Source organism: Canis lupus, chromosome 12 (assembly GCF_003254725.2).
Source record: "Canis lupus dingo isolate Sandy chromosome 12, ASM325472v2, whole genome shotgun sequence".
NCBI lineage: Eukaryota > Metazoa > Chordata > Mammalia > Carnivora > Canidae > Canis > Canis lupus.
The window spans coordinates 46,910,247-46,935,781 of NC_064254.1; the positions used below are offsets into that span (position 1 = coordinate 46,910,247).

At 34.8% G+C, this 25,535-nt stretch overlaps 1 protein-coding gene across 3 annotated transcripts in view; it reads left to right on the forward strand.

Moving 5' to 3' along the window:
- The window catches only part of ZNF292 (zinc finger protein 292), a 98,031-nt gene that overhangs the window by 39,724 nt on the left and 32,772 nt on the right, over positions 1 to 25,535 (forward strand). For 2 of the 3 annotated variants that reach the window (XM_025444850.3, XM_035697381.2), the window contains exons 3-5: positions 14,972 to 15,126; positions 15,309 to 15,387; positions 17,609 to 17,744. In XM_025444850.3, the coding sequence (XP_025300635.1) occupies positions 14,972 to 15,126; positions 15,309 to 15,387; positions 17,609 to 17,744 (370 nt within the window). Of the gene's footprint in view, positions 1 to 14,971; positions 15,127 to 15,308; positions 15,388 to 17,608; positions 17,745 to 21,471; positions 21,569 to 25,535 lie in introns of those variants that run through there. The other variant, XM_049092339.1, reaches the window with a different exon arrangement.

Here is a 25,535-nt window from a genome sequence, read left to right on the forward strand (position 1 = left end):
CCCAGTTTTCAAGTTTATAGTAGTCCTCAAACAATGAATTAGGAGAGTTTTCCCTCCTTCCATTTTTCCCTTCCTTTTTTCTATAATAAAGAGATGATCTGTTTTCTAACAGATTATTTGCTGGATTTTCCTGTAAAAATAATTTGGTAATTTTTTTTCTTTTTTAAGATTTTATTTATTCATAAGAGACACAGGCAGAGACCTAGGCAGAGAGAGAAGTAGGCTCTTCTTCACAGGGAGCGGGATGCGGGACTTGATCCGTGGACTGGGATCATGCCCTGAGCCCAAAGGCAGACACCCAACCACTGAGCCACCCAGGCATCCCTGATATTCGTTCTTTTTTTTTTATTGGATTCTGTTTCTTTAGTGGGTAAAGGAGTCTCTACTACTTTTTGAGATTCTTATAGAAACTTTTTCTAAAATATTTCCCATTCAGATTTTTAAGCTATATCATTGAAAATCAATTAAGTTAAATAGTAATAAAAATTTTTAATTTAATTTTTAAGCATTTCAAATAAGGAATAGGGTATTTAATGTACTACTTTAAAAGTTAAAAAATTGTATTGCCTTTGTAGTGGTGGTCTCTTTCTCATTCCTAAATTCTATTTGTGCTTTTTTTTTCCCTGATAAATTTTGTCAAAAGATACTTTATTTTTTAATCTTTTCAAATGACCATAATTTGGGTTTGCTGATCCTTTCTCTTGTATCTTTATTTTCTGTTTCATTTATTTATTTATTTATTTACTTAAAGATATTTTATACTTTGAGTTTATTCTCTTCCTTGTCTAAATTAAGTTGGCTTAAGTTGGCTACTTAGTTTTCACAAAATTCTGTATAACAATCATAGAAATCTTAGTGACATTTAACAGTAAGCATGTACTGCTCACTCATCCAAGATCAGGAGATGATGGGCTAGGCAGTTTGTGAGTCTTGACTGGAGTAATGCATAGGTTTGAGGTTAGCTGGATGTTGACTGACACAAGTTGACCTCAACCAGAACAACAGGATGACATCTATTTCTCATCCTCCTGATTAGAGTAAGCTGGATATGTCTTCTCATGGTGATGGTAGAAGCATAAGACAGGGCAAGAACTTTAAACTTATAGCTGGCCTGCCATTACTCCTCCATTCTTTTTGGTTAAAACAAGTTGCAAGGGATAAGGAAATACTCTCTACCTGTATTGGGAAGTATTCCAAAGTCATGTATAATAGGGCCTGGATGCAAACAATAGAGAATTCAGTCTACCACACTTGCTATCACCAATAGTTTGCTTTTCCAAATTTTTTATTACAGGAAATTTACAGAATAGTTCAATGGATACTTTTCACAAGATTTGCTAGTTGTTAACATTTTGCTGTATTTGCTTTGTCTCACAGGTTTTCTCTTTTTCCTGGACTTTTTTAAGAGCAGACATCATGACATTGTTCCCCTTATATTTTTATCTCTTAAGGCCAAAGACACAGTCCTCACACTCAGGAAATTTAATATTGACAGAATAGTATTACCTAATTACAGTATATGTTTAGACTTATCTATTTGTCCCAATGATATCCTCTATGAGTGTTTTTCATTGTTCTTTTTTCTAATGCAGCCAGTTTTGCTTTATCACAATATATGTATTCCTACCAATCACTGTATGCAGAATTGCACAACAAAAATCACGAGGCTTACGGAGAATATGGAGTTAGAGGCACAACACTCAGAATCTTAATTCTCTCTCTCCCTCCCTTCCTTCCTCCCTTCCCTTCTTTCTCCCCCCACAGAGAACCTTATAAAAGTAAGAGTACTGTTTTATATCCATTTATTTATTTATTTTTGAAGATTTTATTTTATTTATTCATAGAAAGAGAGAGAGAGGCAGAGACACAGGCAGAGGGAGAAGCAGGCCACACAGAGAGCCTGACGTGGGACTCGATCCCGGGTCTCCAGGATCACGCCCTGGGCTGCAGGCGGCGCTAAACCGCTGTGCTACCAGGGCTGCCTGTTTTATATCCATTTAGTGGTTAAAACATACGTAAGTACTAAAATGAATGTGGTACTTGACCTTGAAAAAGACCTGAGGTTTGCTTGTGGAAGTAGGTTTGAGAAGGGATACAGCTTGTGAGTTATTGTGAGGTTGTGGAAGGAGAGTTCTCTGACCCTGGACAGAAAGTATAATACTATGTGCGTAGATGTGGCTGAACACACCTGGTGAACTGAGATAGATGGTACATGTTTTTAGTTGTATGTATTTTGCATATTCATACAGCTCATTTAAGCTGGGCTCAGTTTTCTGCTTTTACCTGATGTTTCTCACCAAAAAAAAAATCACACATAAGCAAATGGGAAATTTATGTCTTGCTCATACTGTGTTGAAGCGAATTTATGGGTTTTTTTTTTAACTATAGCAGAAGTTGGAGTATAAACATTCGCATCTATAAATTTCCCTTTTAAGATTGCTTTAGCTGCATCCTACAAATTTGGTATGTTGTGTTGTTGCTGTAGTTCAAGTCTAAGTATTATTCTCTGATTTCTATTATGATTTCTTCCAACCATGATTTAAAAGTACATTTAAAGATTTTCAAGTTTGTAGTTTTCTTTGTAGGGGTACTCTTTTGATAATAGTTCCTAACCTTATTTTACTGTGTTCAATGAAATGTATGACATTAATTGTTTGGTTTTTTTCTTGTGATTAAATAGTTTGTGGTTAGTTTTTGCAAATGTTTTGTTTGTGTTTGTAGAGAATGTTCCTTCTCGTTTAGTTGCCATTTTCTGGAGACTTGTCTTACTGCCTTAGATGAATTTTCTATATATGTATTGCTAATTGAATCCAAACTCTTCCTTCAGTTGTATAAATCTCCTCTCAGCTTATTCAGGCACATAAGGTAGTCTATCAAGTTCATCTTGAAGAAATTTCTCCGAGAGCCATCTGTTATATTGCACTATTCTTCAGGCCTGTTTTACAGCTTTCTTCTGGGATCTTTATCGCCTCTCTGTTAGAATCCCTTTTTCCTAAATATCACTTTCACATCTTCCTTGCTTTATTCTCTCATTTTGGCAAAATTCACCCTTCAGTAGCATCCTGGAAAAATGTCCTTAGAAAGTGAAATTTTTGAGAACTTACATGTCTGAAAATGACTTTGCTGTCTTAATACTTGATAGTTGGATGGAAATAATTTCCCTTCAGTTTTTAATGCAGTGCTTCTTTTTCCTTTGGCTCCAGTGCTGCTGTTGAGAAGTCTACTGTTTTCCTCCTTTAGGCTTATTTTGATCCTCTCTTTGCCCTTGAGCTCTGAAATTTTATGAAAGAGTACCTTGGTGCAGGTCTACTTTCAGGAATTGTGATGGGACTCAGTGAGTCTTCCCATTAAAATTCATGTCCTTAGGTTCTTGTTCTTTGATTTCTTCCCTTCCATTTCTCTATTTTGACTTTCTGGAATTTCTGTTGTTAATTATGGGACTCCACTGTTCTCCAAATGTTCTTATCTTTTCTCTCCTATCCCTTTTATTTTATTTGCTGGGGAAATTTCCTCAGCTTATTTTCTTGGCCTTGAGGATTTCATTTCCATTACTTTAATTAAAATTTTTAAAAATATATTTCTTGGTGATGTGTTTTTGTTCATAGGTCTAATATATTCTTTCACCTCTGAGACATTAATGATAGTTTTTTGGATTTTTGTCTTCTCCCCTAGTCTCATAGTCGCTGCTCACTCCAGGTTTCTTTCTTTTTGTTTTTGGGGTTTTTTGGTGTGTTTTTGTTTTTTGTTGTTGTTGTTTTACTGTTTGTTTTGATTTCTCACTCTTAGATGCTATCCTCAGGTGTCTAGTTGGTCTTTGGCTGTGCATATTTAAAGGTATACTGCTGAAAAAATCATTCAGAGCTCCAAGCTCCTAACTATGGTTTGTTGTAGTCTTCATAAGGGAACCAAGCTGAGTTTGCTTGTTTGTTTTTTCTGGGAAAGGCCTGGGAGAATCTTTGGGTCCTTTTTCTTGAGTTCCCAGAGAAGGACTCCACTAAAGCCTCTGGAGGTTCTGACAGTGATTTTGGGAAAAGGCCTGAGAAAGGGAGCTGCCTCTGTCGCCAGTGTGTAAAGTTGATTCAATACCTTATTATAAAATTAAGATACCTCCCCTCAATTGTATAGAGACACTGTGGGGTTTTTTTTCCCCCTTTTTAAAGAAAACTCTACAAAATAAGCTTCTGTTGGCAATAGAGAGGAATAGTTTATAGATTGGGTCACCTCGCTTTGGAGAGGAACTAGGAAATCAAAGATTGAAGCTTAACCACTTATATAGGCTTTCAACCGGTCCTCTTCCTAGACCTCCATTTGTAGAGGCACCTAGTGCTCCCAATTCTTGAGCCTTTGGTGATCCTGCGGTTAGTGTCTTTATGTAGTCTCCTTAGGAGTCACTTTTCTTAGAGTGCCACTCTTCTGTATGCTCCTTAGTGTTTAAAATTTTCTCAGGGGCGCCTGGGTGGCTCAGTGGTTGAGCATCTGCCTTCGGCTCAGGTCGTGATGCCAGGGTCCTGGGATTGAGTTCCGCATCAGGCTCCCACAGGGAGTCTGCTTCTCCTTCTGCCTGTGTCTCTGCCTCTCTCTCTCTTTATCTCTCCTCTCTCTCTCTTTATCTCTCATGAATAAATAAATAAAATCTTAAAAAAGTAAAATAAAATTTTGTTTCTCTTTTCTCCATTTCTGTTTTCTTAGTTTATGTGGGTTTATGCCACTTCTAAAATATTGTTGTTTTAGTGAAGTTTGGAGAGAGCAGAGTGTAAAAATATGTGTATCCGATCCACCATTTTTACACAAAACCTTAAAATAAATTTTAATAACTTTGAAATTTAAAGAGCATTACACACCAAAAGCTCTGGGGGTCCAAAAGGTCAAAACTATAAGATGTTATTTGCTTTCTTTCACTTGTGTACAGTGGAGTCTTCCAGAGGTTATGTGATGTGTGATGTTGCAGCACATTAAATGCAGAAATAGGCAAATCCTGCTTTTTTGTTTTTACTAACTTTTTACTAATTTTTGAACAGTTTTTTCCACTAAAAATATCTTATAGTAACATGATAGTTTTATTATTGTTTTTTAAAATCCATTCAAAAATGTATAGTTTAAAATCTTAGTTTTCATTTCTAGTATGATGAATATCAATAGTTATAACCTACATAAAAAAACATCTCTGGAATCCTCAGTAATTTTTTTTTAATTTTTTTTTTTTATTTATTTATGATAGTCACACAGAGAGAGAGAGAGAGAGAGAGAGAGAGAGAGGCAGAGACACAGGCAGAGGGAGAAGCAGGCTCCATGCACCGGGAGCCTGATGTGGGATTCGATCCCGGGTCTCCAGGATCACGCCCTGGGCCAAAGGCAGGCGCTAAACCGCTGTGCCACCCAGGGATCCCCAGTCCTCAGTAATTTTTAAGAGAGTAAAGAATCATGAGGTCAAAACTTTTGAGGGCTTCTACTCTAGACAATTCTAGATATAAATTGGAACTGAACATGAGTATAACAGTGTAAACATATCTAATGATCCACTAGTCTCACCTTTTTTTTTTTTTTTAGTCTTGCCGTTACATAGGATGATAATGGGATTTACTCCTCATGTTCATTAAATTCAACACTCCTGTGGTTTTATTCAAAATTTTTTTGTTTTCTCTCCTAATAATCTTTAGAGGAACAAGAGGAAGCTGCTGGAGGAAGTTAATCTATACTATCTTTCTCCCTAGAGTATATATATTCCAGTCTCTGCTGACTTAGATAATGAGAAATAGGTACAAGAGCCAAAATGTTAAAAGTGTGCATTTTTTTCCCAATGGTAAACATTGGCTCTTCAAGAGGAAAAAAAAAAAAACTTAGATATTATAATAGTTTGTGTCCCATAAACAGGTACACAGTACATCTGGGTATTAAAATTTCATTGGAGATAGGGGTTCGTTAGGAAGAAAAATCAAAAAGTTCCTTAGGAAGGGATGGTAAGGAAAAAGGTTGCAAAACACTGTGTTAGAGATCCTGTTAGAGCACAGTCTTTTAGTCTTTCTTTTACTTATATTTCTTTCTCTCTCTAGGCTTGCTCTATAGGGCCACATAGTAGAGGCTATGACCACAAATAACTTGTAGGGGTCCAATAGGTTGCTTAAAGAGGGAGACATCTAGGTGAGGCTTTTAGCAACCAGCAAGTTTATGCCCGAGGTCTCTGACTCATCACTCAGCTTCAGCTGCTTATTGTCATGGTGGAATATAGGCCCAAAGTTGCCAGGATTTCTGTATTTTTTAAAAAGAAAAGCCAGAAATCCAAATTTTATGGAAAACTTATTTTTAGGGTGCCTGGGTGGCTCAGTCAGTTATGCATCAGACTCTTGATTTTGGCTGGGGTCATGATCTCACTGTTGTGTGTTGGAGCCCCAAGTCGGATTCTTTCTCTCCCTCTCCATCCTCCTCTTTTTAAAAAAAACTTATTTTTAAATATCAGAAACCAATTCAAATAATTTAAAAATAATACAGCAATCAAAACTTCCATGAACTACTGGTTTGGGACACCTCTCTCCCCACACCACAGAAAGTGTAGTCTTTTCCACTATGATAGAATTAGTCTCCAAAATATGACTCTTCGACAGCAGCCTGAACTCAGAGTCCTCTTGCTCCTACATGAATAACTGTGGTAGATTCTCTTGTCCCAGGAGGCTAACCTGTCCTATTTTGGTTAACTCTAATTGTTTGATGGCTCTGCCTCAGAGGAAGCAGAAATATAACTCCTTCAAACTTTAGCCTAGTGGTCCTGGTTTGTTCTAGGAGACTATATAGAATAAAATTTACTCTTCTCTAACATGACAGGTCTTCAAATTTGTTAATTTGGCTGTGAATCAAAAATTTCTCCAAACTTTAAATTCAAACTATTGGGGTTTGAATCTCTTCTCTGCCTCTTAACTAGTCTTGGGACTTGTTACTTTAACCTTTTTGTACTCCAGTGTGTCTGTTTTAATATATTACTCTAATTTATCTAATTGCTGATAAGATACTACATGTAAAGCTCTGAGGATAGTGCCTAGCCTATAGTAAATATTCAGTAAATGTTATCCAGATTAGCATCCTTATTCTTCATATAACACAGTTTTAAATTTCCTTACAGTTTACTCATTAATGGAAGCAATATGGTGCCTATAGGAAAACTTTTCTTTCTCTAGCTCTTCTCTTCTATATTATCCCCCCCCCCACTTCTCTCAAAACCAGGTTACAATGACTTTTATCTCTGTTGTTTTTTTTTTTTAAAAGATTTATTTATTTATTTATGATAGAGAGAGAGAGAGAGAGAGGCAGAGACACAGGCAGAGGGAGAAGCAGACTCCATGCCTGGAGCCCGATGCGGGACTTGACCCCAGGACTCTAGGATCACACCCTGGGCCAAAGGCAGGCACCAAACCGCTGAGCCACCCAGGGATCCCCCCCACTTTTTTTTAAATTTTTATTTATTTATGATAGTCACACAGAGAGAGAGAGAGAGGCAGAGACACAGGCAGAGGGAGAAGCAGGCTCCATGCACTGGGAGCCCGACGTGGGATTCGATCCCAGGTCTCCAGGATCACGCCCTGGGCCAAAGGCAGGCGCTAAACCGCTGCGCCACCCAGGGATCCCCAGGGATTCCCCCTTTATCTCTGTTTATATGTATGTAAAAATATAAATACAGACATATATACACATAAACATTCACTTCTTCATTCTTGAGGGCATATGGACATAAAAACCATTAGTGAGACAACCGAAGTGTAAGACTGGCCTCTCCTTCACTGTCCTAATAGAACCCTGATTTTATTCACAGTTTCCTTCCTCATGGCTCTATGCTTCAGAGAACCACGCCCAATCTATAGTGTTGGAGAGTGGGTTCTGAGTGGTTTAAAAGTCAACCATCGGGTTCCATGATGGCTAGGTGATTTTTGACATAGGTATGTGATGTGATTCTGGCCCGTAAGACCTGAGGAGAAATTGATGGGAATTGGGTTTTGGGTTTCTGAGAAATGTTTTTTTGTTCCTAAATGAGATGCACACGAAGAGATGGTCTCATCTTTCTGGTTATTGCTGAGTCTAGGTAAGAAACCTGTTACACTATTTTCAAGCCTGGGATTGGGTGGGGGCACCACCTGAGGATGGCAGCGTGCAGACATAAGTGGGTTCTTGAAGACATTGTTTATATTTGTTTGTGTTTTTCTTTCAAGTTTTTATTTAAATTCCAATTATTTAATATACAGTGTAATATTTGTTTCAGGTGTAGCCTTTAGTGATTCATTACTTAAACATACAACACCCAATGTGCATCACAGTCTTGAAGACATTGTTGAGCTTCTTACTACACTAACCAATTCTGGAAACTGCCCTTCCTCTTAATTCCCTATTATGTAAAAAAAACCTTTCTTATGTATGCTGCTTTGAGTCAGAATTTCTGACTTCCAACTAAAATAAGTTTGATTGGTAGAGTTTCTTTAATTCCAGTATGGCTGGCAAATTGGGTAAAAGGTACTTTGTAGTTATAAAGTAATACCACAAATTTATAGTTCTCATACATTACCACAAACAGTAGTTGTTTGTAGTGGACAGAATGTTTCACAGAGAATAAGAGTTCAAAACCAATTGGTAATGGGCTTTGCTAATTACCAATTCTATTAATAGTATGCAGGTCACTGGATCCTTTCATTACCACTCTGTAAAAGACAATTAAATGATCTTTACTGTCTCTTCTAATTCTGTGAAAAGAATAGGAGTCTTGACCATTCTGAGATTTCCACCTAAAAGCCCTTGTATAGAGTAAAGCAATAGATATCACTAAGTAACTTTTTTTTTTTTAATTGAAGAAAGGATAATTTATTAACTGATGTGTTGGGGATACTTCCAGTCTCACAGTGGTTCTATTGATCTTAGTGTCTTGAGAAGCGAGGGAAGCTCTACTATTAATATACTTGCTGGCTATAAATATCAACTCTCAAAGCTTTATACATCTAGATAATACATCTAAATCTTTTTTTAAAAAAAGATTTATTTATTTATTTATTCATGAGAGAGAGAGAGAGAGAGAGAGAGAGGCAGAGGGAGAAGCAGGCTCCATGCAGGGAGCCTGATGTGGGACTCAATCCCGGGTCTCCAGGATCACACCCTGGGCTGCAGGCGGCGCTAAACCGCTGTGCCACCGGGGCTGCCCCCTAGATAATTGCTTTTTAACTTATTCTCTTCTATGTAATCACTAGGAGTGTATCATCACTTTTTTCATTCTGTCTCAATCTGCTGTCATCTTTCTGCCCTCTCCCTAGTTATGTTATTCCCAGACTATTAAATAGCCACCTGAGTGGTCTCTTCTTCACCAGAATCTGCTTCCTCTTCCTCTTTCCTCATTTATAAATGAGGTGATAGTGAGGTGATAGTCTTTAAGGTACTTTGTGATTCCAACATTCTTTTTTTTTTTTTTTTTTTTTTTAAGATTTTATTTATTCATGAGAGACACAGAGAGAGAGAGGGAGAAGCAGGTTCCATGCAGGGAGCCTGACATGGGACCTGATCCTAGGTTTCCAGGATCAGGCCCTGGGCTAAAGGCGGCGCTAAACCGCTGAGCCACCCAGGCTGCCCAGCATTCTATGTTTCTCATCATTTCAGACTCTATTAAATCCATAAGAACTCATCTTTTTTTTTTTTCCCCAATTAGAATTAAGTTTAGAAACTTCTTTCATCTGAGGACAGTAGAACTCAATTCATAAAGGAAAGAAGTAAGGTATGAGTACTCTTTGCAGAGCTAGACATATCAAGAAATGTAGGTCTTGGGGAAAGTGTAGGTATAAGCGTACTTTGGAGATATTGCAGGTTCAATTCCAAACTACTGCAGTAAAGCAAATATCACAGTAACATGAGTTAAATGAATTTTTTGGTTTCCCAGTACACATAAAATAACACTACACTGTATTCTATTGAGTGTGCAATAGCATTGCAGTAAAGCAAATATCACAGTAACATGAGTTAAATGAATTTTTTGGTTTCCCAGTACACATAAAATAACACTACACTGTATTCTATTGAGTGTGCAATAGCATTATGCCTAAAAATATATGTACTTAATTTTTTAAAAGATTTTATTTTTAATAATCTCTGCACCAAATGTGGGGCTTGAACATACAACCCCAAAATCAAGAGTTGCATGCTTCACTGACTGAGCCAGCCAGGCACCCTTGTACTTACTTTAATTTAAAAATACTTTATTGATAAAATGTGTTAACCATCATCTTTTAGTGAGTCTTAATCTTTTTACAAGTGGAGGGTCTTGCTTTGATGATAGCTGCTGACTGGTCAAGATGGTAGCTGCTGAATATTGGGGTGGTTTTGATATTTTCTTAAAATAAGACAACACTGAAGTTTGTTTTGATTGATTCTTCCTTTCACCAGCAATTTCTTTGTAGCATGAGATGCTGTGTGATAGCACTTTGCCCACAGTAGAACTTAATTCAAAGTTGGAATTAGTCCTCTCAAATTGTGCTGCTGCTTAATCAACTTAATTTTATGTAACTTAAATTTATGTAATATTCTAAATGCTTTGTTGTCATTTGAACAGTCTTCATAGCATCTTCACCTGGAGTAGATTCCATCTCAAGAAACCACTTTCTTTGCTCATCCATAAGATGCAAACTTATGTGTTCAAGTTTTATCATGAGGTTGCTCATCCATAAGATGCAAACTTATGTGTTCAAGTTTTATCATGAGGTTGCAGATACAGTTACATCTTCAGGCTCCACTTTTTAAAAGTTTTTTTATTTAACCTCTACCCCCATGTAGGACTTGAACTCATAACCTGAGATCAAGGGTCACATGCTCTTCTCACTGAGCTAGCCAGGCACTCCTTTAGGTTTCACTTGTAGTTCTCTTGCTGTTTCCACCATATCTGCAGTTACTTCCTCCACTGAAGTTTTGAACCATTCAAAGTCATCCATGAGCATTGGAATCAGCTTCTTTCAAACTCCTTTTAATAATACTTATTTTGATCTCTTCCCATGAATCACGAATGTCCTTAATGGCATCTAGAATGGTGAATTCTTTCCAGAATGTTTTCAACTTAACTTTGCTCAGAGCCATCAGAAGAATCACTGTTAAGGGCAGTTCTAGCCTTATGAAATGTATTTCTTAAATAATAAGATTTGAAAGTTTAAATAACTCTTTGGTTATTTAAACCAGATGTTTAAACTGGGCTGCAGAACAGATGTTAACAGGTATGAAAAGAACTTGAATCTTATACATCTCCATCATAGCTCTTGGATGACCAGGTGGATTGTCTACGAGTGGTAATATTTGAAAGGAATCTTTTTCTCAACAGTGGGCTTAACATGTTCAATAAACCATGTTGTCAACAGATGTGCTATCTCTCAAGTTTTGTTTCATTTATAGAGCTCAGGCAGAGTAGATTTAGCATAATTCTTAAGGGCCCTAGGATCTTAAGCATGTGCTTCAACTTAGGCCACCAGCTGCATTAGCCCTTTACGGGAGAGTGGGCTTTTTCTTTGAACCTTTGAAACCAAGCATGGATTTGTCCTTTCTAGCTAAGGAAGCCCTAAGGTGGCATCTTCTTGAGATAGAAGGCTGTGTTGTCTGCACTGAAAATCTGTTGTTTACTCTAGCCACTTTTGATTAATGATCTTCGCTAGATCTTCTGGATGACTTGCTGCTTCACCTTATACTTTTGTTAGTTGGCTTCTTTTCTTAAACTTTAAACCTTTCTTTGAACCAACCTCTGCTGGTTTCAGACTTTTCTTCTGCCACTTACCTCTCTGCCTTCACAGTTTGAAGAGAGTTAGGATCTTGCTCTGGATTAGGCTTTGGTTTAAGGGAGTGTTGCGGCTGGTGATTTTTTTATTCAGACCACTAAAACATTCTCCCTATCGGCAATAAAGCTGTTTGACTTTACGAACATCTGTGTGTTTGTGGGAGTAGCACTCTTCATTTCCTTCAAGAACTTTAACTTTGCATTCATAAATTGGCTGTTGGGCACAGGAGGCCTACTTTTCAGCTTGTCTTAGCTGTTGACTGCCTTCCTCTTTAAGTCTAGTCATTTCTAGACTTAAAGACTTCTAGTCTTCACTTTTGATTTAAAGTGAAGGATATGTGACTCTTCTTTCTCTTGAATACTTAGAGGGCCATTGTGGGGTTAATTGTCCAAATTTCAATATTGTTATGTCTCTGGGAATAGGGGAGGCCTAGGAGAGCAAGAGAGATAGTCAGTGGAGCATTCAGAACAAATGCAACATTTTCAGATTAAGCTCACTGTCTTATATGGATGCGGTTTGTGGTGCCCTAAACAATTACCATAGTAACATCAAAGATCAGTGATCACAGATCACCATAGCAAATATAATAATAATGAAAATGTTTGAAATATTGCAAGAATTACCAAAATGTGACAGACACAAAGTGAGCAAATGCTGTTGAAAAAATTGTGCTGATAGACTTGCTCAATGCAGGGTTGCCAAAAACCTTCAATTTTTAAAAAACTCCAATACTTCTGAAGCACAATAAAATGAAATGCAATAAAAATGAAGCATGCCTAGATATGTACATATATAGAGAAATGTAGGACCTTTGAAATGTATGACCTCTTTAGGGTTTCTTTCAGTTAGGAGATAGGAAAAGGAAGAAGCTTATAATTTCAAAGCCGTTGGAAAATTGGTATGATATATTTGCTTTTCCAGTGAAAAATTAAATCTATTATGGAAATTGATTAATTATTGCAAGAGGACTAATAAGGGAAACCTAAGCATTGAATCAAATCCATGTTAGATTAGGAACATTTGCCAGGCTTAAAATTCTCTAGACATCTAAACATGTTTTTCCAGAAAAAGGAAAATAATATTTAGTAATTTTGTGTGGAAAGGTACTAACCAAAGTAAGAATTGTATGCATAGTTGGTGTTAATTCTGAAATTCTTAAAGATGTGAGGTCATCCTCTGCCATATCACCATAAAATGCCCAAGGAAAACATTAAAACCAACCTTAAAAACAGAACATTATACTCTGTTTCATTCCTAGAAATAAATGGATGATTACAAAACAATCCCAAAATGCTGATCTTTCCACTCAGTTGGTAGGTTTGGTTTGGATTTTTATAAGTTCTTTTTTTAAGATTTTATTTTTATTTGAGAAGGAGCATGAGTGAGTGTGCGCATGCACGAGCAAGGGGGGAGGGTCAAAAGGAGAGGGAGAAGCAGGCTTCTTGCTGAGCAGGGAGCCTCACATGGGCGATATAGATATTTATAAGTTCTGTTGAGGGATTTTTTTTTTCTTTTTTACTGCTAACATGAAATACGTGTTCTTTCCCATTACCATTTCTCTAACTCTCCAACACCAAATAGGTGTCCTACAATTAAATTCTGACACTCACTACTTGAACTTAGCGGGAGACCCCACAGGTTTAAAGGGCTTAGTCACACAAGACTGCTCTCACTTCAGATGTTAGTAGCAAGCAAGTGCTTGGGTCTCCAGGTTACCTGCACTTTCTATCCAATTTGGAGAGGATGGCGGTTTATGAATATATGACTGCTCAGGAAGTGAGTTGTTATTATGTTGCTCTTTAATTTAACAGATTACCCTTCCTTCCTTCCTGTTCTTTCTGATCACTAACTACTGTTAAAGGTAATAAAGAGGACAAGCAGTGTTTTGAGTGTTTGATAGTAGAATGTAACTTCTTCCTTCCTAACTTTTTAACTTCCTTCCCACCTTCCTACCTTTCTACATATTTTTTAAAAGCTCCTTCTGTATGTCAGTTGATACAAGCCCTCATGGAGTTTTCATGTAAGATAACCTGATAACCTTTTTTTCTTGGAAAAGGACACCCAAATTTCCACGTGATGAGATGAGTCTTAAATCTTGAAGTGTGAAAAGGACCAACTATGGCAGCTTTCTATATTATAGAAACAATTAGTCCTTTATTTAGCATAATCCTAGAACTTTTTAGATAATACTTTTTAGTAACACACAATTTGAATAGTTCTAGAGATTTAAGAATATGGGTGTCTTTTAAAATGCTGCTGCCAGGGACGCCTGGGTGGCTCAGTAGTTGAGCATCTGCCTTCGGCTCGGGTCATGATCCCGGGATCTGGGCTCCAGTCCTGCATCAGGCTCTTTGCATGAAGCCTGCTTCTCCCTCTGCCTCTCTCTCTCTTTCTGTGTCTCATGAATAAATAAATAAAATATTTTTTAAAATAAAATGCTGCTGCCAGTTTCTTCTACCTTCTCCCTTCTATAGGATAATTTTTTTTGGTGTTTTTGTTTTGTTTACTTTTAGTAATTCTGATAAGGTATATCTGAAAGATTTACTTCCTTAAAGGATAAAGAGTATTTTATTTTAAAAAATAAACACTTTATTACAAAAGTTACTTAACCATATTATTCTTTAGTATCTTTAATACTGATCTTATGTATGTTAAAGTACTTTAGATGAATTTTTAAATGATTAAGTTTGTTATAAAACTAATAATATGTTATACCGTTTTTTTTTTATTAACTGAAAAATTACATGTCTCTTCTGACCATATGCAATTTATTTATTTTAGGCATTGAATTTTATGCTCCTTATATGAAAAATAGAAATGTAAATATTTGAAATTCTTTACTGCATGCCTTCTGGTCAAGCTGGTCTAGGTATCTTCTTTTTAAAATAACTTTTACTTGGAAGTTTTGGGGTGAAGGTGGCATTTGCTAGGGAAGAAAAGATAATGCTTGTACTACTTATCCTTCATGAAATTACGCTATTATTGGATGAATTAACACTAATCTTTTCTCCAACAGAGAGCTGCTGGAAATAAGACTGTGGCTTTATTACTTTTAATATTTTAATCAGTGTAAGCTATTTTTTGTTTTTATAAATAAAAAATGTTATTTTTCAAAATTTCTCAGGCAAGAAAGAAAAACAGTTGATTAACCAGTGTGTATTTTGATTTACATTGAATACCTTTTACTGTTCCTTCCAAAACAGACACTCCTTGAATATGCAGAGAAATGGAAAACTTCAGAAGATCCTTTACCTTTATTGGAGGTATACACAGTGGCTATCCAAAGTTATGTTAAAGCGCGACCTTATCTTACCTCTGAATGTGAAAATGTAGCATTGGTTCTGGAACGCTTGGCATTGTGAGTAGACCTTTGAAAATAAAAAAGTTAAATTTAGCTTTTTGTTTTAATTCTATTTCTCAGTCTTATGATGGTTTAATTTTAAATAGAATAGTTATCGGGTATCTATGATACTGGGATTGTTTTGTTTTACTTTGAATTTTAATAAATATTTGTATCCTTACCAATTTTTTGTTTTTTAGAAGCTGTGTTGAACTTTTACTGTGTCTGCCTGTCGAGTTACCAGATAAACAGTGGGAACAATTTCAGACACTGGTGCAGGTGAGAATATTTACCTATTAGATTTCATATAGGCATACCTTATATCCATTTTCTTTATCCTTCATAAACTATTTTGTTACACTTTAAAACTCTAAGTAGTAACAAGCATTAATTGCAGCTCTTGTTAACAATAATGTCATGCATATAGTAGATGTTAGATAAATGTGTGTTAAATGAAGATGTACATTTAGATAGATGGTTGAATATTGCACTGTTTTTTAACATCAGTTAATTAGGACTTTGCCAGACTAGTAAGGAAAAACAAAATGCCCTAATTTGTATTTAGAAACAATTTAATTGCTGAACATCTGCAATATGCCTTATTAGAATTTAACATATCATTTAATCCTTACGAAAACTTTGTGGGGGTAGGTATATTTTTTCCCATTTTAAAGGTGAGGAAACTGAGGCTCATACTTTTTATTTATCTACCCAAATTTATACAGCTAATATTACAGAGTAGTTATTTGAATCAAGATTCTTTATTCCAAAGTCCATGCTTTTCTCCTATAACTAAAAACACATGCTTTGTCTCTCTTACTTAGTGCTGTTATTCTACCTTATAGAAGTACACAATTTAGTTCTTAGTTGTCTTGGACTATTTTCAAGAATGTTAAATTTTGTTTCAAGCACTAGACTGTGCTGTATATACTATAGCTTCAAGTAGGTTTTGATTAATTGATTAATAAAAAAGAATGTTTTTACTAGCTAGCTTCAGAAAGTATAGTTGTCTCTTTCTCTACCCAGAGTTCATAAAATATGTTTTGGCTTGATGTTTTTTTCTGTAGGAGATATATTCAAGAGAATTAGTCTCAAACTTCAGAAGCATGTGAAATAAATTATAGTTAGAGAAGTCAGCTTTCATATTTTAATATTAACCATTAAAATCTTCATCAACTGTAAAATTCTTGAAGGTAGGCTTTATATCTTAATATCATAGGATCCCACATAGTGTCTTACACATAATAACTGTTTGTTGAAATAAAGGTGTCCTGTCTTGTTTGTCACGTTGCAACTATTTGATTGCTCAGTTTCTACTTCAGCATATCAATAACTCATGTCTTAGGTTGTTTTGACAGCAAGTATTTATTTTTAAATAATTATCTTAGAACTTTTCATTGTTTGGCACTCTACCCCAGAATTAAGTTGTTTTTATATACAAATACAATACTGAATTCCTCATGCTATTTATTTTGTCAGCATATAATAAACTTTAAAATTTTTCTTTTTGAAACAGTAGCACTAGTTGATACTTTTTCATAGGGGTTAATGAAAAGGAAATAACTCTTTAAATCCTTATATGGTAGCTTTCAACAATTGTTCAAAGAAACTTTCTTAAAGCACTGGAACTTGTTGTGTGGGAAGACTTTATGGTTTTGAGAAATAGACTTTTCGTATAAACATTACATGTAGCTTCAGGAGTTTTCATGACACTTAGCTCTCATTTCAGAGCTTCCTTGGGATTATTTTATACCTGCTTAACAGCATTTGTTTGATTTTGCCTGTGTTTTACCTTTTTAACCTTTCTTTACCACATTAGAGGATACACCCCATAAATGCAGGGACCAGTTGCTCTCTTCCCTAGTCCTTTGCCCGTGAAATTCCCAATAAACGTTTTCTGAATTGAATAAAAACCATTGGTCTTTTGTCCTGAAGAATATGCTAATTGCATGAACACTTGAGAATAACTAGTAAGCAGGTTTTAATGTCAGCTTTAAATAGAATATTGCCAAGGCTATGTAATGATTAAATGAAAAATCATGCATTTAGTTGTTTTCATAAGTCCCTTTTATTGGAGTTTGTGTACATTGTCACTTAGGCCTTAATGCAAATCTGTCCTTTATTAATGGTAGAAGTGTTTTTGGAAAAAGTTTTTTTTACTAACACAAAGGATATATAAAATGTGTAAGGTCTTTTATGCTGTGGATATTCTGATAGCTTCCTTGAGAAATAACTTTGCTCTTGGTTTAGATTTTGGGGGAAAATAATTTTGACTTAATTCTAGAAATACATTGTATTTATTTAAAATTTATAATTGATACAGTTCTTGAGATTCATCTTTAAAAATTAGAAATAAAAGAATTCAGCACTTTGTAATGTGATGTGAAATTTTTAAGATAAAACTCTTATTTTTCAAAAGTTTAGTATTATTTTTAGAGCCTGATAAGCTTGCTTTTAAAAATCTGTTGTAATTCTTTGGATGTTTATTTAATATTTATAGGTAGCTCATGAAAAGCTGATGGAGAATGGCAGCTGTGAATTGCATTTTTTAGCTACTCTAGCTCAAGAGACTGGGGTGTGGAAAAACCCGGTACTGTGCACTATTCTTTCCCAGGAACCATTGGATAAGGATAAAGGTAAATTTTCTAGAGAGAGAGAAAAAAAGAATCATTAGACTAGAAAAAATAAGTACTTAAAATTGTTTTGATAAATATAATTCATCTCAAGATTTCCCAAAGAAGGACCATTTAATAAATTTTAGCTGAGGTGCTTCAGGCCCTTCACCTGTATTTTATTTGGGGGAATATGTATTTGTAGGACATTACACAGTCGTAGAGTAACAGCAAAGCTAAAATTTTTCCCAACATCTTTTCAGTAGAGGAATTCCCTCTGCGACATCCTGACAGGTGGCAATCTCGCTTATATTTGGTAACTTACTTGACAGATGGGGAAGCAGAAGTAGGGTAGTTAAATGATTTTCCTCAAAATAGAGAAAGAAATTAAACCTGGAACTCTTCTCACTCTAAGATTAGTACTCTTTCTCAAACAGCTTATTGCTCCATCTTATTTTATTCCGTTTTGTTGTTGTATAAACTGGCAGATGTCCTGTTGGAAGTAGATGGCTAAATCACTAATAATATGTATAACACTTAATGTTCAGAGCTGAAAAATTGTACATACGATGAGGAAGAGCACAGTTATTGTCTTTGATACTTTCTTGAAATTATTTTTCAAGAACCTTTCCCAAGGTATTTAACTGAAGAAGTAAATAAACTTCTTCTGTTGTTTATTGCTGCTTTGCTTGTTGATTAATGGCAAACTTTAGGTACTTTGCTTTGTAATAGCAAATTATGAAGGCTCTGAGAAAGGAGTGTTAGGTCCATTGCTTGTGAACTCTTCTGGTACATTGATATTTACCAAAAGGCTTCCCAGCCAATCTCCAAACTTCTTTTCAAGATGGTTTTTTCTACCTGGCTCCCCCTTACCATTTCTCCATGCTTTCCTGATAGTCCTAGAAATGTTATCTGTTCCTTAATTTTCATAAGCAAACTATTTTTAGTACCTCCTCACATCGTGGATATCCACAGATTAGCTGCAGTATTCCCATGACCTTGGAGAAATGAGGAGTGGACTCTCATTATTTAAATTAGTAATAATAACAACATTAAAAGTTGAAAATCTTAGAATTTTTTGCCTTTGGCCTATTAGTTACATTCGCAGTATACTAATACCACTATGATTTTGTTCTTATAATCAAATTATACTTTCTAATCTATTCAGCTTTTGGAAATACTGGATGTAATATATTCATAATATCAGATTACATTGTATAATTCCTAACAGTGTGAAATGTGCTTTTATATTTATGATTTCATTTAACCTTCACAATGATCCTGTGAAAAAGGTAGGATCTTTATTATCCCTGTTTTACAGATGAGAAAATGGAGGCTCAGGAAGATTGGTTGTCTTTTCTATATCACATTGCCAGTGATATGAGGCAGAGCCAGGAATTGAAGTCAAGACCTCTCTCCTTTTTATATCATGCCTTGTTGCACCTTGCCTAATAAAATCATACCTAGCTTAAATAATTAACTCCTTTTTTCTGTTGTCAATTTCTGAAGAGCATTTTTGCCAAACTCACACATTACACTAAAACAGGAAAATGGAACCTTTACCTTAGCAGGATTTAAAATTTATTTTAAAAGAATATGTGCTCAGTTTCCTTACTTGCTTAAATGTGCCTAACATCATTTCTATTAACACTCTCTGCCCATCTCTGTGCTGCTTTATTTCTCATTCTTTGCCTGACATAGCTACTGGAGTAATTTGGACTATTCAGTCAAGACAAGTTTCTTACAATAGCAGTGGATTATAGGTAGCTAGACTTTAATAAAACTCAATGAAACAATCAGATGTTAAATGACAGAGATTTTGCAGCCATAATGACTACTTGGTCCTCTGTTACTTAGAATGTGTCTTTGATGAGAGTCATTTTATGGATAATCACATAACCTAGAAGTGTATGTTTGTTACCTCTATTGAAAAAGCTGAAGGAATTAACATTTTACACAAATGTTAATTTATTTATTTATTTACATTTTCAAACTTGATGGTTCAAAAGGATAGGGAATTTTTAGCTTTAAATATCCAGCTTCTTAGTTTAACTTATCTATAACAAGTTTGAAGAGAAGAATTAGGTCTTAGAGAATAATGAGTATATCTCAGTAGGCTATGCTTATTAGTTTGTTTATAGTGAAGCCTTTGGAGGTTTAATGTAATAATTGAAAGTAATCTACTTAATCCTGAATATTTTTTTTGATTGACTTAAGTTTGGACCCACTAAAACTCAGGTAAACCAAAAAATGCTCTTTGATTTGGGGGATTAAGGGTGGGTGGAAATGCTGATTTGATTTCAAGGTTTTAGCATCCTAGAATAAAGTAACTAGTAACTAAATCAACATAATTCAAGTAGGTGGCCTTTGAATATTACAGGAACTTTAAGCTTACATGTTACTTGTACCTTTCTTTGGTCATAATCTCAAGATTGGAAAGACAATGTTTATTTTTTTACTCAATTTTAATGCCCTTCTAAAATATCACTGATAAGTTGGCCTTTGCTTAAACACCAATTTATTTGCTAGAGAGTGCTTTGCTGTGTAGTTCAGTCTATTCTTAACCTGTGATTAGAAAATCTTGACTATGAAAATTGTGAAAACTGCATTCTTAGAATTCCATGTTTTGGATCTAGTGCTACTGCTAGAGCTATACCAAACAAAGTATAAATCCCTCTTTCATGCCATAGCAATTGAGATTTTTAAAGATTTTATTTTATTTTTTGAGATTTTAAAAGATTTTAAATCTACAATCATGATTCTGTTTTTTTAGTGCATTTTGTTCTCTTTAATATCTAATTCTCAGAACTTAACGTGTACCCTAAATATGATCTAATAAGCTTTGAGGTCATTGGTACTCTTGTATTTTTCATTCTAACAATTTATACTTGTAGTGTGACTTAAGATGACATTAAACTTTTCGGGTAGCCACATCATTCTCACAACTTGGTGCGATTACTAAAACCATACAAACATTTTAAGAAACAAGTGCTACCCTTAAATTATCAACTACATTTTTATACTTTGTCTTTTGGCACACGAAGCATTGCTTTTTTTTTTTTCCCTGCTTAATTTCACTGTTAGATTCATTCTGTGTTTTGCAACTTTTCAATATTCTTTGCAGTCTTGATTTTGTTATTCAAGGTTTTTGTCCTTATCAGTTTCCTCTTATTAACATATATTCTGTTGGCATCCAGGTCCTTGAAAAATAACCATAAAATGGTCATGTCCAGAAGTCTAGCCCCAGGATACTTACAGAAACCTAGCCCCAGGATACTTACAGAAACCTTCCTTCTTGCCTTCAGTCCTTTAATCAATACTCTTTGATTATGGTTGTTTGATAAAATACACCTGTTTTTCCTTATGTCTTCTGCTCCACCATTCTCCTTTTTTGTATATAAGGATTTGATAAAAGACCATAACACCATAACAAGTATTTGGCTAGAATTCTCTTAAGTCATAGTGTTTAATACTGAGGTTAATATGACCTAATTCATTATTTTTAAAAATGAACTTTTAATTTTAGAATAGTTTTAGATTTACAAAAAAATTGTGAAGAGTTCCAATATACCCACTACCAGTTCTCCCTACTCTTCATATCTTACCTTAGTATGATACATTTGTCACAGTTAATAAACCAATATTAATACAGTGTTATTAACTAACTTCCATACTTTATTCAGATTTCCTTAGTTTTTATCTAATGTCCTTTTTCTGTTCCAGGATTCCATCCAGGATACCACATTACATTTAGTCGTCATGTCTTCTTAGGCTCCTCTTGGCTGTGACAATTTTTCAGACTTTCCTTGTTTTTGATGACCTTGACAGTTTTGAGGAATACTGGTCAGGTATTTTGTAGAATGTCCCTTAATTGGGAGTTGTCTGATGTTGCTCACATGATTAGAATTGGGCTTACGGATTTGGGGAGGAAGATAACAGAGGTAAAATGCCATTTTTACCACATCATATCAGGGGTACATACTGTCCGCATGACTTCTCACTATTGATGTTAACTTTGATGACCTGGCAGAGGTAGTATGTCAGGTTTCTCCATTTTAAAGTTACTCTTTTTCTCCTTTTCCATATGGTACTCTTTGGAAGGAAGTTGCTACATGCAGCCCACACTTAAGAGGTGGAAATTTAAGCCCTACCTCCTTGAGGGGGGAGTGTCTACACAGATTATTTGAAATTTATAGAGATTTGTCTTTTCCCCATTTATTCAGTCATTTACTTATATCAATATGGACTAATGGAAATTCATTTTACACTTTGGTCATAATCCAAAACTACTTTATTTACTTTGTTGCTCAAATTGTCCCAGCTTTGGCCATTGGGAACTCTCTGATTTAACTTTTGTATTCCTTTATACCCATCATTATGGGTTGTTTTTTATTTGGGTACTTTCTTGATTTTTGGCATTATAAAGTACTCTAGCTTATTTTACATATTTTCTGCCCTACTTCTAGAATCAAGAGCCTTTGTTCTTTTTTCTTGGAGACCAGTGTTAGAAACCAAGACCTGGTAATTGGGTGTGTTTATTGCTACTAAAGTGACATTGTTTCTAGGGTATCATTGCTTCTAGGAACACTCAACAGATAAAGCAAGAAAATATATGTAGGTATACTAATCTATGTATAGATACATCTATACATATTTCCATATATAACGAGCTGTATTTATGTAAAACTAAATATGAGCGTTCGTACTAATGTCTTTTAGTCTAATCCATACTGAAAGAATCATTCAAGTCTTCTCTTCTGGCTTATCTATAACCTCTCATTTCAACAGAGTGTTATATAATTGGAATCATGCAATAATATAGCCTGTTCAGACTGACCTAGTATCACTGGCCATCAGTCTTAGTATACATGTATAGTGGTTTCATAATTGATAACTTACACCTCTGTGGAAAACAACTTTATTGATTAGAATACAATGCTATGTACAATTTCTCTTGCCGTTTTTCTAATAGACTCTACTCATCCAGAGTTGGTTAGGTGAGCACTTTATTTCCCTGCCTCTTTCAGTGAAGTTCTTTCATAATATTTGTTAATACAGTGGGGTTTTTATTTGGGGGGGGGTTGGGGGTTTTTTTGTGTGTTTTTTTTTGCCATATTCTTCATTTCATCTTGGGCTTCCCCAACCTCCTAAATAAAATTTGCATACTTTAAGATTCCTTCTTTGTGCTGTAAGGTTCTAGAGGTTTTGACAAATGCATAGTACCATGTATCCACCATTATAGTATCATACAGAATAGATTCACTGCCATAAAAAAAATCAACATCTTCACCTGTTGAACCCTTTCCTGAACACCTGATAACTACTGATTTATTTACCATCTCTATAGTTTTGCCTTTTCGAGACTGTCATATAATGATACAGCCTTTTGGTCTAGTTTCTTTTACTTGGCAGTATGCATTTAACATTTACCTAGGTCTTGAATACTTTAACAACTCATTTCTTTTTATTGCTGAATAGTATTCCATGATAATATATGTGGCACGCATGTACCAGTTTCTGTATCCATTTGCCTATTAAAAGACATCTTGGTTGCTACCATTTCTGTTTATGAATAAAACTACTATAAACATTTGTATGCAAGTTTTTGGGAGGACATAAGTTTCACAGGAGTTGAGTAAATACTAGGGGTAAGATTGTTAGATCATATGTAAGACTATGTTTTGCTTTGTAAAAAACTGCCAAACTGTTCTCTAAAGTGGCTATACCATTCTTCATTCTCACAGCGATGAATGAGAATTCATGTTGCTCTAGACCCTCATTGGTAATTGGGATTACCTATTTTGGGAATTGTAGCCATTCTAATAGGTGTGTAGTAATATCACATTTTTGTTTTAATTAGCATTTCTGTAATGATATAAGATACTGAACATTCTTTTCATATGCATATTTGCCATCTGTATATATTTGGTGAGGCATCCCTTTAGATTTTTGTTCCCTGTTTTTAAAATAAGTTTGTTTTCTTATTGTTAAATTTTAACAGTTCTTTGTATATTTTGGATATGAATCCTTTATCAGATACAAATTTTGCAAATACGTTCTTCTAGTCTGTGGTTCATCCTTTTCCTTAACAGTGTCTTTCACAGAGCAGAAAATTAAAATTTTAATGAAGTCCAACTTAGGAATTTTTTCTTTTGTGGGTCATGCCTTTGGTGTTTTATCTAAAAACTCATTACCACTATGTGAACTATACTGAAAAATATAAAATAAAATAATAAATAAAAATAGCAATACATACATACATATTCATTCATTACATAACCTAGAGTTCCATAGATTTCTTTCATAATTTCATTTCTCTCTTACAGTTCCACATTTTACATTTGGGTCTCTGATATATATTGAGATAATTTTGTGACAACTGTAACCTAATTTATGTTTATTGAATCTGTCTTGGCTCTGAATGCTCACATATCTTCTGAATGATCACAAGCCATGTTTTTAATATAATTAATTTTGAGACTTTTATTCAGGATTACATCTATTGCTCAGCCCCATTTTGAAAATTAGGTTTTCCCATCTATTTCCATTTGCTCCATTGTTCATTCTGCCCCTTTAAATCTAAAGCTTATTAATAAAACCACCATTAGAGGAATTCTCCTTTTTCTCCGTCAGGAGACAGAGATTATTTATTTGATTATTTATATCACACCCAAGGAACCGTCTTTTCTCCAGAAGATACCCACCTCTGCCGATTTGATTGTCCTCAATATTTTTGGTGAGCTCTAGGGGTCATCTTGGGTTCTAGCTTCAATAACATTTTGCATAGGTTAGAACCTAACAGTCATGATGCATGCATCCTTGGTCCTCAGCCTGTTTTCTGTTTTGTACATGATGTCATCTTACAATATAAACTTTGTGAGACCTTTCTATTACAATCACACTGAATTTCTTCACCCTTTTCCTTATACTTCTATATTGGGATAATTTGCAGTTGTACAATTCACATTTTTGTTAACTTACCCATCCTTTCTTGAATCTTAAGCCCTGCTGTCCTTTTTTCCACCCCGGAACCCTTTTTTTTTTCAAAGGAAATTTCTGAAGGCTAAGCTTTCCCACAGTACTTATAAATCTTTAAGAATTTTGTGAGAAAATAAATCTTTATTTCAGTAATAAACTTTGCATTTAAAAGCGAAGGTGGATAAGTTCTCTGGTTTATCACATGTTAGTTTACATAAGATGTAATATTTTGAAGGGAGGGGAGATAGAAGGTGAGAGCAGGTGATAACTCATTCTTTCCAGGTAAATAGGATGAGGTCAGATCTGATTGCATGCAGCTGCATTTACTTTCAGATGGTAAATCTCTAGTTACTATACTGATATTTTTTTGATACTTTTGGTATATTTTTTGTGTATGTATATGTAACTTTACGCGTCTATATAGAGAATGCCTGCTACTCCCCACCCCTCACTCCTTACCTCCCCCACCCCCACTTGTGCCCTTGCTCACTTTCTCTCTCTCTCTGTGTCAAATAAATAAATCTTAAAAAAAAATCACTTCTAAATTAGACTTTACTTACATATAACCCTTAAATTATCAGGATAGTGACTGGATAGAATTAAGCTGATAGAATTTAACTGTAGTAAGCCTGTGAAAGTGTTTGCTCCCATTTTACGCTGATGACATATTTGTATTTAACATTAATTATACTCTATTATATACTTAAATAAAAATATAGTGACCCCCAAATTTTCATTTTTACTAAAAATGATTTTAAAATAAAATACACTCAATAGTTTCTTAAAATATCTTGAAGCATTCTGTTTTAATGGGTCTGTTTTATAATAATTTATATA